The 17,056-nt window shown below is 40.6% G+C and overlaps 1 protein-coding gene and 1 long non-coding RNA gene across 18 annotated transcripts in view; one reads left to right on the forward strand and one right to left on the reverse strand.

Moving 5' to 3' along the window:
* The first annotated feature begins 32 nt into the window (after positions 1 to 32).
* Positions 33 to 6,257, forward strand: LOC146371516 (uncharacterized). Its single transcript, XR_014802660.1, has 3 exons — positions 33 to 513; positions 2,720 to 2,907; positions 5,158 to 6,257. It is a non-coding gene; the product is annotated as an uncharacterized LOC146371516 (long non-coding RNA).
* The window catches only part of epb41l2 (erythrocyte membrane protein band 4.1-like 2), a 49,769-nt gene continuing 38,227 nt past the window's right edge, over positions 5,515 to 17,056 (reverse strand). For 7 of the 17 annotated variants that reach the window (XM_084952202.1, XM_084952204.1, XM_084952203.1 and 4 more), the window contains 9 exons: positions 15,746 to 15,910; positions 14,472 to 14,687; positions 13,109 to 13,177; positions 12,042 to 12,710; positions 10,835 to 10,963; positions 10,481 to 10,579; positions 10,264 to 10,344; positions 8,861 to 8,972; positions 5,515 to 8,579 (listed from right to left, as the gene is read on the reverse strand). In XM_084952202.1, the coding sequence (XP_084808328.1) occupies positions 8,871 to 8,972; positions 10,264 to 10,344; positions 10,481 to 10,579; positions 10,835 to 10,963; positions 12,042 to 12,710; positions 13,109 to 13,177; positions 14,472 to 14,687; positions 15,746 to 15,910 (1,530 nt within the window). In that variant the 3' untranslated portion in view covers positions 5,515 to 8,579; positions 8,861 to 8,870. The remainder of the gene's footprint in view (positions 8,580 to 8,860; positions 8,973 to 10,263; positions 10,345 to 10,480; positions 10,580 to 10,834; positions 10,964 to 12,041; positions 12,711 to 13,108; positions 13,178 to 14,471; positions 14,688 to 15,745; positions 15,911 to 17,056) is intronic. The other 10 variants (XM_084952211.1, XM_084952209.1, XM_084952208.1 and 7 more) reach the window with 9 other exon arrangements.

Here is a 17,056-nt window from a genome sequence, read left to right on the forward strand (position 1 = left end):
CAGTGCACACAAACAAGCACAGAAGCATAACATGTAAATTATTTCCCAGATTCAAACGGTTTAAGGACACCAGAGCATACAGTAACATGCACCAATCCTCTTACTAAACACACACACACACACACACACACACACACACACACACGGTCCAGTAAAACTAATCTTACTAATCACACGGTTCGACTGTTGAAACAGAACAAAGTTCACATTGTCAACAGCAGTGCTGTTTCTCCCAATCAAAGTGAGTCGGGAACAGAGAAACACAGGAAGCAAACACACTATAAAGAAGAAACAAAGAACTGGACTTCTTTTAGCTCTTTTTCTCACTGTGGAAATAAAAACATGAGATTTATTTTTCCTGCATAATCTCAGCGGCGTCAGTACCAACTGACTGATTTCTTTAAAAGACAGCTGAACGTCAGGAAGGACAAAACTCATTAATCTCTGGAGAACAGCCATAGGTCATTTCCACCTAAAGGCCTTCAAAACTGCATTTCTGGGGGCCTAAAAACCGTAAGTAGATTTGGTTGTAGTGTTAATGATAACTGTGAGTGTGATTCATGTTTTGTATAGGTGATCCTGCTTTATCTGTACTGACTGTACACGTTCGTATGGACAAAATGAGCACATGGTTTCATGGCCAAAGTGTGAAACAGTCACAAATGTGAAAGCTATTTGTCCGTGGACATGAACTGTATGAACTGTACTTTAAGTGGAAGTACATTTTGTGCTTGCATCGTACATGTTTTCAACGCTCCTCTGAGGGGACATGTAACCCAGGCAACCAAGAAAATGGAGCTTTTGAAAAAAAAAAAAGTGGTGAAACTGCCGTGAACTTTTGTATTTTAGTCTAAACCATGACGGAGATCAAACAGTCTTGTTCCTAATACAAAGCTTTTGGGAACATGCCACTCAGAGTGCATCTGGAAAGTACTCACAGCACCTCACATGACCACATTTTGTCATGTTACAGCCTTCTTCCAAAACAGATTTATTTTTTATTTCACCCCATAATGAGAAAGTGGGAAAAAATAGCTTTAAACTGCAATTTCATTAAAAATCAAAAACAACTTTATAACGTGTACATAAGCTGTCGCAGCCTTCCCTCGATACTTTGTTTAAAAAAAAGTAACAACTCTGCAGTGTGAATATTTTCCAAATGCACTGTGTGTACATGGACACAAGTGAATCCATAAAAGCACGTGTTCATGTGAATGAGGGAAAACACGTGCGAAGGAACTCGAACAATAGATTACATGTTACAATTATCATTTCATAACCTGCACTGAGACCGACAAGGCCGCTTGAAAGGGATGAAAACTATGATTCAAGTCTCAGCAAGGTTTAATTCTTATTCAGCTGAACCTGCAGGGAATTATTATTTTAAATAAATATCATTCTAAACTTTGTATCAAAACCAGTGTTTGAAACACAAAATATATAAATGTCATGACTGCAAAGGATTATCCATAATTTAGACTATAGAGGCTTTAACGCCAAGCATGGAAGCAACATTGCTGCAAGTCTGGAGTGTTGCATTGTCACAGTTTACACTTCTAATTATATAGAAATACACATTTAAGCAATCACCCATCTGTGTAGTGTCCAGATGTCCATTCCTGGATGAGTACAGCCTGCAGCTGTGCAATGGTCATTGATTGTGGCTGCCTCTGATGAGCACACAGCATGTCCTAGGCAAGTTCAAAAGAAAACATATCAGGATTAAATGCTGATCAAAGACGTTCCCCGATATGTTTCTTTTTGTTGTGTTGTAGTTTTAAACCATACGGTGCAATGACAATACAGTTTATTCTGAATTTGAGGGGACAGCTACTCTGGTTGTATATGTTCTAAGATCATTGGTTTGCGAATGTATGCAAGTTTATTTACTTTCAATAAAGAGATGATCAGTTCCACCCTTAACTAAAACCAATCAACCAGAAGCAAAAACTATACACAGAATGGTTGTACTGAGAAATCGATTTAAAAGAAATTTGGAAAACATGTTTCTTATTTGATGTCTGGTGTTTATTCCAACCTTTGATTGGCATACACACGCTTGGCTACTAAAAAATAGTCTGCTTTTATCAACCCTTTAAAGCCTGAACCATGAAATAATTGCCAGGCAATTGTAATTCTGAAAATAAAGTTCTATTTTCAATTCAATTTTATTTGAATTTTATTTTCTTTATATTGCAAGGTAGACCCTACAATAATAAAACATAGAAACCCCCAACAATCACATGATCCCCTATGAGCAAGCACTTTGGCGACAGTGGGAAGGAAAAACTCCCAGGCTCAGGGAGAGGTGGCCAATTCACATATTTGAGTTTTAATTTATATCATATTTGTTGTTGGGTTTTGTTTTGGCAAAATATTTATTACTAAATTTATTTTTTTTTATTTTTTTCAGAGGGGGTAGTCTCAAAAACTCATGTATCAAATATGATACACTAGGTGTGGGGGGGTTAAGTTGGTACTTGCTAGTGTACGTTTCTTGTACAGTAAATGCTTCATACTACAAAAGCAGCTGCAGACCAAAGAGATTTTGGGCTTTAACTGAAAGAAAAGAAGTTGGCACTACTGTTACTTATTTGTTATTTAACCTAAAACTTAACTGTTGTCGGTCCGACACATTAAAGTACTCACGTTGATGTGTTCTGTGATCATATCGCCACAGCAGACCTGATGTTCTCACCGTTTCTGTGTTGCTTCACAGGACTAACATGGCTGTGCTGACTTCCCCCTGGGCTGATCTGGCTCTGTTCCTGCAGGGAAGCATCACGATATCAAACAGTGATGCAGGCAGCTTTTTTCCAGTGTGGCTGTTTGGACTGATGCTCTTCCTGTCTGTCTCTCTGTTGCTGCTAGCACTGATCATCCTCCTCAGTTGGAAACTCAGACAGGGTGGGCATTTCTCATACTCACTCATAGAATTATTTGAACAGTATATTACAACTCACGTAACTCACAGGTAAACAACAAAGAACCCAAACTAAACTACACTCTGACAATTAGTTACACTGGCCTGGTTTTTGTGGATGCGTAGTGAGAGAGGACTGCCACAGGCTTTAGATTACTCAACACATGAAAAACCTGGAAACATGCCTTTTCCTTCATCTGTATGTGTGTGCAGGTGTTGCTTTTGCCGGCTAAAACTGACCCCTTTGTTCTTTGTGCCGCCGTAAAACATAGACATGTGCACACATCCTGTTATGATTATGGCTGTGCTTTCACCATCTGCTCTGGTTCAAAGTGGATATATTAATAAAAAGATTATTCATGTGTAGAAAAATCAATCATGGGGAACTCCAGCTGCTTTTTGAGAAAATCTGACTCTTTTGTGACCCGTTTTTAAAAGACAACCATGTGGGAATGACTGCTGGGCGTGATTGGGCATCAAAGCAAGAAAGTGTGCAATTTTTAGTGATTTTACATTGTCTGCTGTTTATTCGGATGCTAATTACAATCATTTACAGGTAATCAAACGCATACTGTTTGTCAGTGGTGCTCAAATTACACAAAGCTTCTATTTATGTTGGTGAGAAACAAATCTGGGTCTGTGTTCTAGATGGCGAATCACAACAGTAGAAAGAGTTTTACAGACATTTTACTATTTGATGAAAAATATTAGCTCATTTTGAATTTAATGGCAGTAATGTGTGTCAAAGTTGGGGAAAAGTGAAAGAAACAGCCAGAGGAACATTTAGCAACTAATTAGGTTAATTGCCATCACTGTGTTAAAAACAGACATGATTCAGGCACAGAAACTACTTCATGGGCTCAGGAACACTTCCTGTAATCACTGTTTGTGAATACTGTGCCATCCACACATGCAGGTTAAAGCTTTATCGTGCAAAGACGAAGCCATACGTGAACATGAACGCTGGACTGAGACAGAGTGAACAACTGTTCTGTGGTCAATCAAAGTTTGAAATTCTTTTTGGAAAACATGGACACTGCATAAAGAGGTGAATTGTTGAGTGCCGAATTGTTATACGCACTCAGTTCAAAAGCCTGAATCTGAAATGGCATGGGGTGAATTAGTGCCAACGGAACTGGCAAGTCACACAAGGTACCAGCATTGCTAAAAGATAAAAACAAAAAAAGGAAAGTGGCAGTGAGCGTCAGTTTCCTTGGTGAAAATGCCTTGTTGATGTTACAGAAGACTGGTCAGACTTCTTCAAGCAACATAAACTCAAATAGCCACTGGTTACAACCAAGGTATGCAGAAGAGCATCTCTGAACACACGGCACATCAGACTGTATCAGCAGTTTAGGCTGCTGCTGGTGCTATAATGATGTAGGGGATGTTTTCATGGCACAGTTTGGGGCCTCTTAACACCAACTGAGCATTTTTTTAGCAGAGCCTACTATACCTAAGTACTTGCCTGGTGCTGGGCAACCACACAGTGGCAGCACTGAGCACAGCAGGCAGTCCCTAAAACAAAAGAACTCGTAATAGAGGCGCAGAGAGCTCCACTCCCATCTCATTATCAATGGAGAACTGGTGGAATATGTCTCCACCTTCAGGTTTCTGGGTACCCACATCGCCACTGATCTCACCTGGACCCACAACACCAATGTTCTAGTAAGGAAGGGCCAACAGTGGCTGCACTTCCTCCATGTCCTCAGGAAGAACAACCTGGACCACAAGCTGCTGCCAGCCTTCTCCCTTGCTTGAATGGAGAGCGTGCTCTCCTATACTGCCTGGGTGTTTGGTACTCAGTTGATAACTGAGGGAAAAAAGGCTGTGACACTGCCCAATCATCTACTACCCTCTGCCACACCTGGAGGCTATCCTTAAATCCTCCTGTCTCAGGACAACTAGGGTCATCACAGGTGACCATTTGCACCCCACCCACCACCTGTTTGCCCCACTGCCCTCTGGTCGGTGCCTCGGGTCAATCAGGTCCCACACCTGTCAACTGAAATGACAAGCCTGTGGCACCAAGATTTCAACTGATGAAAATAATGTCTAAATTAATTCAAAGTGGAATATATAAAACTTATATAAAATATTGTATAAATAACAAAATTAAACTTCATTCTAGTTACAATAGTAAATGTTAAAAAGACTAAAATATTACACATAGAGCTCATAATATTCCAGCTTTCTTCTGTTTTTAGTCTTCATCTCTAATCTTTCATCCACAGCTAACGCTGATCTGTTGAAGCTAGCGCAGGACAGAAGCTCCATCAGCGCCACCCACAGGCATGTGCACAGAGGACGGCACAGAAGAAATGCTGGATCTCATTTCTGCACCTGACAGTCATGAACGGACACATTTTAATACAAACGAAGGAACACACTCTGCATATGATACTATGTGCTCTCTCCTGAGGGGCCATATCATGCTGGACATTGAAGACACCGACGTCGTCTGCCTCACCTGACTGACATGAATTAAAAAGCATAATTTACACATGGATTTAAGTTTTAGGTATTATGTCTAATAAATATGCTGCACACATTTTCAATCACACTTCCAAGGAAATGAATGAGGAAATGAAGCGAGTATAACAATCCTTTATTTAAACAGTGTTACACAGGGGGGGGAGGAGTGGCTGTGTGGGGGGAGATACAAGACATTTAAGCTGCTAGACAGAAAAAACCCTACTGGTGATCACTGGTTAGCTAACAGAGAGCAATGAGGCAGTTGGTAGGTTTTCCAAAATGAGTTTCTGTAAAGTTTCCTTTGTTTATGTGAGTTTTATTTTATTAATAAAATATAAAAACTGTGCTGGTTTCCCGTTTCTCCAGAGTGTGAAACAAAGCCTGAGATTTAAGTGTTCAGAGGATCCTCCAATTATAACCTGCTATGACACCGTGTGGATTTAACGTTCTCTGATGTGGATTCACAGGCGTAGAGGTTGGTAAAACTTTTCTTGGTGTAACCTAACGTAACATGACACATTTGGGAAAATCCGATTCCGCAGCCTCAAAGCTCATGTGATTGGTTAAGAGAGCCCAGAAGAACCCGGAAAAGCGGTTAAAGCTGGGGCTAAACGTACAAAAAGGAAAACAGTGGCAGAAATTTCCATTTGTAGTGGTTTTCAAAAAAACAACGACACTGCAACAATTTTACAAATATGCAAGATGGAGGGGGAACAAGAAATCCCACCTTTAAACAACTAGATCACAGAGAAAAGATGAGAAATTATGAAAAAGAAAAATCTACAAATGTGGTCACTGTGATATTACCAAAGGCTTTTTTTCTGTTTGTTTGTTTTTTGGAACATCAAAAGCTTCCAAAGCTGCCTAGTGTTGCACGGTTTACATTTTTATAAAGAAAAAAAAAAAAATGCTTTTCTGCTGCTTTGTCTCTTTACAAGAGGGTTCGAGGTTAAAGCTTCCCCCTCGTGGAATGTCATTTAACTGCATAGTAGAGCTCAGACCTGCGTTTCCTGATTTTAAAAAAAGCTTCAGCTCTCAGTTTGATGAGCACGCTTAACTACAAAAGTTTTAAAATGGGTCAAATTGGGCAGTGATTACTCATCAAGTTAAAAAGCTGATTAGCAGTCTTTTCTTCCTTTTTTATTTCTAAAAATGAAATAAAATATCCTTTTGTCTCCCATTTAAAACACGTCCAGTCAAAGAGGGAGACGTAGATTAATCCAGACCAGTCTAAGGTGGAATGTTTATTATACTAAATCAGTGGCACTTCTTCACTTACAATCAGTTAAATTTCAGGAGAACATGACTTTGCCTTTTTGCTGCTTATGCTAAAAATGCGCATCAAAGTAAATGCACGAGACCAAGCACCTAGCACATTTAATGCCCCCAATATTTACACAAAGCTACAATTTAGTTCACTTTCTTTTTTTGTTTTTTGCAGAGTAAAAGGACAGAAAATGAATAAAACATAATGAGTTTCCATTTAGGGGGTTTCAAGAGCACTTCAAACCCTCTGATACACTTCCCTTTAAGCTGCATTTTGGCTGATGCGTTGTAACTTTTGTTTTTTTTGCCTCAGTTTGAAGTGTGGTGACAGATTCAGAGCGTTGCGTTTTTTTGTGGCGAACAACGTGGAAATCGGCTGAATGAAATGTAACCAAAATAAAAACAAAAAAGACATGCAGAGAAACGTTTAGCTGTAGTGAAACAGTTACAAAGCAGCCCGACGTGCTGTATGAGCAGAGATAGTCCACACGCTCTCAAACCAATTGACGTGGTAGCGTCCTACCTAGACTCACTCGAGACTCCTGGGAGATTAAACTGCGTGAAGACATGCTGAATTTAATCCCATACTCTATCATATCAAGCAGGTATGAAAAGAAGCCGGCGATGAACTGAGCTAAACTACGGCAGCAAACGGGCTCCTTGGCAGAGTTAGCAGGCTGCATTAATTTGAGTCTGAGCTGCTTTCAAGTCGTTCTCATTTTGGTACCTGTGCTAGTTGGAGCACAAAACTCATTCTGAATAATTTAAATAGCAGTATTAATTTTGCATTATGCATTAAGCCTTCAGAATATTAAAATACTTCACTGTGGGATGCAAGAAAACATGCATTATTATTCAAATTCTCTTTTATTCCCTGGTACTTATCGGGCAATCTCCCAATTATCCTTCACTTTACAGCTCCAGGCTCCCAATCCAAAGTCAGTTTACGTCTCCCTCGCTCCCCCTCAGGCCCAGCGGGAATGGTTAATGTCGTACAGTGGACGAGCCTGGGGAGTGAAAAGCTGCTCCCGATGATAACCTTCATTTTTACTGTGCAGAAGTTGTCATTTTCAGTTCAAATCCACCTTCAGTTTAGCTTAAAAAAAAATTTAAAACTGTAAAATTGATGGAATTTATTCCACCTACATTTTCGAACTACTGCTGAAGCTCGCCGACCCTATTTAAAATGTTCAAAACCCGTCTCTTCTTCCAGTTTAGCAAAAAAAGTGAATTGAACTGAAAATGCTGCTAGTCACACCTTCCTTCATGTTCCTTATAAACTATTATATTACTCTCCATTTACATCACCATGAAGCAAGAGGGGGAGCTGTAATTTAACAAGTTACCTTTCTATGCCAATGCACCGGAACCCAAATACAGGTGCATAACCTCACTGTTATGATAAAAAGCTTTCACTACTTTAGCATCTCAGCGTGCTGTTTTTGTAAGAAACTTTAGCTGAAGGTCATCAGTACTGGTACAAAATGATCAATGCAAGGATACAGTTTCATCCAGATTGGTTATCAGTGCATCCCTAGTTTCATCTTTGTGATAGAAGACAAACATGCTATCATCTGTTTATAAAACAGTTACAGAAAAAGCACAACTAAAAAAAAATAAAAAGCTACAATTGTTATGCTAACAAAGTGGTTCTTTTTGTTCCCTCAGAAACAATGAGAGATTTTTTTTTTTCTTTTTCTTGGTTTTGCAGTGAGGGATTTAGATCGCACCACAGACACTAAGAAAGGAAGAGAGTGGCAACTTCGGTCCATTTGTCAAACCCTTCTCTCCCTGTTCTTTAAGCTCCTCTTCTTCTCCTTCTCCTCCTCCTCTCCTCTCGTCAGTCAAGGCCAATCGTCGTGGGTGATGAAGGTCGTTCGACAGAGAAAAAACAGTCATGACGGGCCCTTCAGCTCTGGGAAAAAAGAGAGGGGGAGGGGGTGGGGGAGTAATCAGCCTGGGGCACTGCGATGATGAAACGACACTGGTTTCCTAATCAAAATGTTCTCCTTGTACTCCTTCCAAAATCTAATGCCTCTTTTCCCTTTTTCTCTTTTCAACTGTTGCAGCATGTGTGATGGCAGCTGGTTTCTTTAGCAGCTTCTCCATATGCACCGCTAAATAAACCTTTCCCCATCAAATATAAAAAGATTAATAATAATAATGATGATGATAAGCTACTATTTTTAGCATTACCTGAGTTCAGTCAATCCTCCTCAGCCAGCTCAGTTTCTTTATGAACCACCACTCTGGTAACAGACATGTCAGGATGTTGCTCTTTGGCCTCCTTAATGGCCTGGGCCAGTGCCTGCAGTACCGATGGGCAACCACATGGTGGAAGCACCGAGCACAGCAGGCAGTGGAGGGGGAAGGGGGGGTGGAGGGGGAAGGGGGGGTGGAGGGGGAAGGGGGGGGGGGGGGGGAATGGTGGAGTTAAATGAAAAATAAAAGAAGAAGCAAACAGAAAAAGACATGTGCTGGATTTATAGTCAGTGTGCCATTTTACTTCTTCAGATCAAGTAAAATGCATTTAGAAGAAGAATTCACTCAAATAAAACCCATCTCAGTGATATCCAAATCTGTTGCTTTTGTGTAAATCCAGCGAATTAAACCAGACAGGCAACTTAAACAAAAAGACGAGCATGCAAAGAGATGAAAGAGACATTTACTGTCCCAAACATTTCAGGGCTACATGCAGTTTGACATGAATTCCCATGAAGCTATTCACACAGGTGAAAAGATCTCACATGACACATGGAGTTTTCCATGTTATCTACTGGAGACCGTGGCAAACCTGCTAGCAACCACTCTCAACAAATGTTGCGCTGCCTAAGTACCTGTATCGCTACACCCCAATATGGACAATGAGACTTTTGGTATTGCTTTTTAAGTATCTGAATCTGGCAAACAGTGTACAAAAAATTGCCAACTTCAGGGCCATGCATAATTAAGAGATGGCTCAAATTAAGGCTGGCAGAATAGATCAATTACTTTTGCTGGGGTCTTTAGGAAGCTAGTTTAAAGTATTTAAAAAAGATCAATTTTCATACATCTGGACTGGACTAACTGAGATGTGATCTCCTCTGTGCAGTGTGTATTTTACTGTACTCTGATTGTCACTGAGGAAATGTGACAATCACAGAAAAACATAGTATGTGAAATTAGTCACTGCAGGAGGGAAAAAAAAGCAGTATGCCAACATTTTATACATGAAAAGATGTGGTGAAGAAGTCACAGCAGCAGATTCCAACAATGACTGGAATATGGGTGGATCTGATGGCGTGTGTCAAATAAGTGATTCAAAAATAAAACGTAGCATTAAGACTGCAAGTAACATGATTGACATATCCCAGAAACCCATCTATTCCCTTAAATCTTCTAAATGAAAGAAAATTATTTCCTTATGAGTCAATCTGCAGAACAAGGATCTTAAATTTAAAGCTGCCAAGTTTGGACTTGGATGTGGTTTATTTATCTAAGATTACTTTTTTAGAGACTTTCACACCATCCACGTTTGGTGGGAAGAAAAGACCCCATGAGCCAAGTTGTTGGAACACGAGGCAAAGCAGAGGGGAAAGGCTGCGTCACTGAAAACTGACCTGGTCGTGGTCGATGTCACAGTCTCCAGTAATGACGATGCGTTTTTCAATCCTCGTCTCTGATAGACCGCCCTTTAGCGTCTGCAACAAAAGATCATCACATTTCAAATTGGGCAGTTTGCAAATGGCTGCAGTACAGCATTATGTTATGTCACAAAGACACAGGCTCAACAGAAATGAGCGTGTGTGTGTTTGGGGGGGGGGGGTCTGTTCGTACCTTGGTAATATGTGTGGTTGTTGTAGTACACAAAGATTCAGAGGTGATTGTCTGAGCAGTCATCAACACTCCAGGCTCACCATCACCATTACCATCCAACTGAGAGAGACAAAAAGAGATCATTAGCTGATGTTTAAAATAAATAAATAAATACAACTCGTTTCCTGTAGGAGCAGAATGAAAAGATGGCGTCATGCACTGTAGCTAGAAAGGAAGCACTTTGGAACATGGAGTATGCTGACATAGCAACGATCGGTCTAAATATTTCACACAAACAATATGAACCACGGATGGTGACACACATGGGGAAAAACTAAACAAGCTTCTCCGGGTTTTTTTCTCTCGTGTTTGCACCTGCGCAGCCTCGTATGTGATGGTCTTGGTTTCCGTATGTACGATGGGCACTTCTTTAGTGGCTATCTCGGTTTTCTGGGCTGCAAACGTGTCTGATATAGTCACCATTTCTGTCTTTACCACAGGCGGCTGGGGAGGGAGCAGAGAGAGGAGTGAGGAGGGGGGGGGAGGGAAGAGAGTTAATATATTAAACCTGAGGCAGACATGGGGAAAAAAGAAATTTTTATCTATGCAGTTGACAAATCTGTCTTCAAAATCATCTTCTATCATCATCATTTTGAAAATATTTTTGTGCAGGAAACACCAGTACATGTAGATGTAAACAGCACATGTGAGCCACTGCAGCAAAACTCATGCACAGAAGCAAGAGCTCCAAAAGCCATGCAGACAAAACCATGAGAAACACAAGTAAGACAACGTCTGCAATGCAATGTAATAAAAAGAGCTATGGCAGAAGGACAACTATGGAGATATCTTTGGCGTTCACATGCAGCCTAACACTGTACCAACGTGCATAAAAAATGAGCCAATATGACAAGCGGGACTCAAAGAGCTACTATAATGTAAACAAGGTGCAAAGATGAGTGGTTGGCAATGATGATTTCCACAACACTGTCACTGTGATGACCACAACACGCCAATTAAACAGAAAGAGGAGCATCACTGCCAAACACGTGGAGGATACGCACATATCAAAATGCAGCATGCAAAGCAAAAAGAAAAAGAAAACAAAACAAAAACACACCTAACAGCATCATGCATTTCCCACTTAGGCCCCATTTACTTCACAACACTAAAAAAAAAAGTAGCAACACACCACACTGCGTGGGACATGATAATGGTATGAATGGTATCTGACAACAGCAGATATGAAAGAAAGTCAAATGTATGTTTATGTAAATTAAAATAAAGACTGAAAATATTCACGTAGGTGAATCAATATGAACACCAAAACAATGGTGGTGAATTGTAACTTTAAAGCACTGCTCCTTGGTTTCGGCAGTTTTGAGCATACTAATATAAAGCTTTAATTTTCATAGGATGAAGATGAGTGTGAGGATGTACATGGGGCTTAAATATTCACACAAGCAGGAAGGAAACCGGCGCTCTCAAAAGCAGGGAAGGAAAAAAGTGGGTGTTTCTATAGTTGGCAGGAGAGGGATCAAAGCCCGGGGAAGCTCCGCAGTCGGCCCAGTGAAGACTTTACCTCAGAGCAACAAATAACCTGTGGCAGCGGCTCTGCTTCAGTGAGCGAGGGCTCTCCATTCATTTTAGGCTCCTCCTCTTCTTCTGCACGAGCATCCATTACAGTCACACCCTCCTCAGGCAGGGTGAGGCCGTTAGGAGCTTCATCGGGCGTCACCATCGGATCATCTGTGCTCTCCTCAGTCTCACGCTCAACTTCTTTCTCTTCCTCGGCATTCGTTGTCTTCTCTGTCTCTGTGTCGTCCTCCTTCCTGGACTCCACTTCTTCTCGACGGGTTTCTTCTGCAGGCTGGATGACTTCAGCTGGAAGAGAAGAAGCATCTGAAGCCAACACCTGCAGCTCTGGCATCTTATCTTCCTCTTGCTTCTCCTGCTCTTCTTCCTCTTCCTTCTCCTCAGGTATTTGTGTGTGAGAGATGGACACAGGGAGATATGGATGGTACTCTGCTTCTTCTTCACTCTCGCTCTCAGATGAAATGCTCTCTTCCTTCCTCGGCTTTGCTTCCTCAACTACCACCGCTTCCTCTTGAACTTCCACTTCCTGTTCCCTCATTTCCTGCTCCGCAGAAGGAGCAGCGGGGGTACTGGCTGCAACCGTGACAAGTCCAGGTTTGGGAGCTCTGGAAATCTCTTGGACGACAACAGTTTCCTCGATTTCAACCTCGGTTGTCTACACACACACACACACACACACACACACACACACACAAGCACGCATGTACACCCGGTTCACAGACACAAACACAACGAGGTGCGCAAACACACATGCGCGCACACACACCACAACAACAAACGCATGGAGACAAGAAAACAAAAGAATAAAATGATCATTGAACATAAATGGGAAAAAATTAAGCTCAGTTAAAAGATAATAAAGTAACACCAAAACAGAAGAAGATGAAGAACTGTTGACAAAGACAAGAAAGGGAGGACAGATAATGAAGGGTGTAGCAGGAACAGAAAATTTAAGCTGCAAGTGGAAAATGAATGAAGGCATGAAGAAAGTAATGGATAAAAATTGTCATGAATGTAGGGTTGGAGGAATTAATAGAAGAAGGTCAGGACCACCTTTGCGGGTTCTTTGGTATCAGAGATCGTGTTATCAGCTGTTGCTGCTTCTGTTTGGGGCACACTGACCTGCGTGACAGAGAAGTTAGCATGACATTATTAATCACACACCATCAATGTTAGCAGTATTAAGATGTCTGTTATCACAGCATGTGGGAATGGGCTGCCTTTGTTATTTGTGCCCAATCCCCCTCACTTTTATTGTCTCTTATTCTGTGCCTGGTGGACTGTTTTTTCATGCAACCCCCATAAAGCATAAGGTTCCCTGAAGCAGGGAAAAGAGACGGGATAAAAGAACCAAAAAGAAAAGGTAAAACAAAAAGATGAAAGATGGATTAAAGACAATACCACATCAATAAATAAAAAAGGTTATCTTCACATACATAAAAAGGCAAAAGAAGCGTGGTATTGAAGTCAGCAGTGTCTTTGAGACAACCACGAAAATACATCATAATGGATTCAGTCCTCACTTGAAAACCTTTTTGTGTGGTTTTAAAAGCTTCTTTAAAAAAAGCCACTAACCAAGCACATTATTTGGCTGCCATTTCAGCTTTTCTTTTTACATTACAAAAGCTGCTGCTTCAATACCTGCTTGCATTTTAAGCACAGATCATGAAACGGAGCAGATTAGTACATTAGCATTAAATTCACACATATTTACAATCACCAGCAAAATAAAATAGGAAAAATAAATGTTAAAAAAAAGACAAAGCCATGCACCCATTCATAGATTAAAGAGTTGGTTTAGATTAAATGCATTATGGTCATTGTGTGCCCGTTCTTTTGGGATGAATGGAGCCATCACAAACTAATTATTGCTACCATTCATCCGGCATCTACAGCAGGCATTATGGGCATCTTAAACCCTTTGGTTTGTAAACGCATCTGGTAGGCATCCTTAGATACCTGAAGAATTACAAAGCGTCAGTTTACTCTCAAGTTAAACAGAAAGACGATTGGTTAAAGGTACAGGTGACCCTAAAATCAAAAATACATGTATTTCTTCTAGATTGTAGTTTTATCTAGCCATATCACTGTGCAGAAGGAAGCATCTACCTTGCTTTGGTTGGCAGGTGTAGTTTGGTACAAAGAAAATGGCTCATAGAGTTCACATCCAGGTGAGTAAATGTGTCATTATTACAATTTTGGTGTGTTGAGCAGCTCAAGCCAAGTGCAGTTGATCTATTATATTCAAGAGGCAGAAATCTTCACAGCCAAGACAAAGTAAACAGCACTACGGCCTAGAAAAAACATGTATATTTGATTGTGGTATTAACTTCCCCTTAAACCAACAATCCTGAGTAGTTTATGTTTTTGAATTAAACTAAAGCGACTCCTAAATGCTTGGTAGTAGCAGAAGCACCTCAGTGGCAGAGAGGGCAGTAGATAGGGTTGCAAGAGGCCTTTGTGGTGCAGAAAAACTGCAGACAGCAGCGGAAGAAGAAGTAGCAGCTGAACTTGTAGTTTTAACAGCATCTAGTGGTGGTTCAGGAAAAATGCAGGCAGCCTTAGCAGTTGAATCAAGTCCAATGTCAGTGTGTCTACTGAAAAGAACTGACGCTATCTCCTCTGCAAGACTCTATAGCAACACACAATAAAAAGGACAGAGAGAAGACACAGCATGAACAAATGAGACAGACGATAAGATCTTATATAGGAGAAAAGCCAAAAGAAGATAAATCATCCTCAAAAGCATACAGACATACAAAGAAATGCTTTATGATTACATAGTAGAGGTGTAACAGTTCTAGAAGTCACTTCTTATGATAGCCACAGGAGTAGCTAAGCTAGTAGCTGCTTCCTGTGTGTATATTAGCCAAACTTCACAGTAAAGGACTTTTTAAATAACTGTTTTGGCATGTGTAACAGCAGTTTTTACATTGCTGTTATAAGGATGTGTAAATATAGGATGGGAAACAGCTGTTGAGCAACACTCTTAGTAAAGTGTGTGAAACTGTGGATGCTAAGACCTATTCAAAGTGTATATTAGAAGATAAGATCTTAAATAGGATAACCTGAGAAAAGCCAAAAGAAGAGAAAGAAGCTACTACTCTTTCATGACGTCAGCTAAGGGGGATCCAAAAGTGCAAAGTAGGCACAAATCTGTGGATTTCAAGAATTGTTACACCACTATTACAGAGTAAACTAGAAACAGACAGAAATCAAAACCCCAACGTAACATCAGTCCTGCTGGGAGGGAATGAACAGTTATTGATGTTTGGTCAGTTTTCTTCAAAGGAACACCCAGAAATTATTGTTAAGTGATGGATGAGCTATAATGAACACGCTGTGGAAACACCACCACGGCACCAAGTAAAAGAGTGCAGATTAAAAATCTGCTGCCATAAAGTTGCCACACTCCAAAAACCCCGTTCAAATATAAGCGATAAAAAGAAAGCAGTGGGTGTAGTGATACAGACTGCGCTCCAAAACAAAAAGAAGAAAACTTTGAATTAGAAAAAAAGGTCAAAAACATTTTTTTTTTTTTTACTACAGGGACTGCAATGCTGTGTTTCTACAGCTAAAAACACAACTGAAATCCTCTGCACAACGCTCCATCGCCTGCACTATTGTTGTAGACTAAACTATCTGCAGTTCATGTGTCTTGCAGTGACAAAAACATCCAGACAGACGTACCACTTGTTGCTGTTGCAAACGTATCGTAGCAGGAGAGGAGGTGAGCCGTTTCTCCCACTGGTTGGGCTGAGGAGGAGAGGGAGGTGGAGCTTCCATAAAGGAGCGTTTTAGCTGGCTAATGCTAGCTTGGTGTTTCAGAACCTCTTCTTGGGTCTTATCATGGTCCTAATTGGGGGGGGGGGGAGGAAAGGATAGGTATAAGGGGAAGGGGAGGTAGGAGGCAGGCAGAGAGTGAATGACATGAATGTGAGTGATGAAAGATCAGAAAGGTGGGACACATGGGATGTAAGAGATGTGAGAAGTAAAGAGGAAAAGAGGAAGTAAAAGCCAGAGTAGAAGGAGAGTTTAAAAAAAGGGAGAGCAAGATCAAGAGACAGAAAAATGATGGGAAAAGGAAGGAAGGAAAAGAAGGAGGGGGATAGTGAAGGAGAAATGGGGACGGATAAAAGGAGAAAGGGACAGGGAGGGAAAAATTGTGGTCACAGGAACATTAGTCTGTCAATATGAAGGGAAACAAGATGGACACCGTGCTTCACTGCAGCATTGTTTAAAAAGCCTTGAAATCATATACATGACTTATCACTAGCGATGCACCCACATATCAGCCAATATCCGTGATTTTGATCATCTGACTGTATCAGACTATCAGCAAATTCTGTCACATCAAATCTGCCACGGGTTGAAATATAGTGTAAAAAAAGACCTATAAGACATTTAAACAGCTAAGTTGTCTTTTGATAATCACTGAATAACTAACAACCAAACTGATTTACTGGAGTTGTTTCACAATTGGTGCATGACGGCTAATTACTTATGAATTACAGCAAGCTGCAGTGAAACAAGGCCCACCATCTTGTAAGGACTTTTCCCTTAAAACAGACCAGGAATGGCATCTGCAGAGCATGGAGCTGGTAGTGCTAGTCTGCCTCTCTCTTACCCTTTATTCCTATCTGACTGCTTACTTATTATTAGTTTATTTGTTTAGTTTAGTATTAGTTTTCACTTTTCCATTTGACTTTAATGTCATTAGTAATAGTTGTTTTGTTACACATCAGGTATCTTTTCCACCAGGTCTGCCTCCATCTGTTCCTCATCTCATTCACACAAGCATGGAGACATTTCATGAAATTGAGATAAATTAGACAAATTTTCTTAATGTACTGAGAAGGCTGCAGGATTTAATCCAACACAGAGACACTGGCACAACATACTGAGGAGAAAAATACTCGTTCAGTCTGCTCTAACCACGTTTAACATTTCAGCTAACACTGATTAGTGTGTAGACTACTCTAGTGCAACGGATCACTATCA

Source organism: Perissodus microlepis, chromosome 15, assembly GCF_051167445.1.
Source record: "Perissodus microlepis isolate ML-2025 ecotype Zambia chromosome 15, ASM5116744v1, whole genome shotgun sequence".
Classification (NCBI taxonomy): domain Eukaryota; kingdom Metazoa; phylum Chordata; class Actinopteri; order Cichliformes; family Cichlidae; genus Perissodus; species Perissodus microlepis.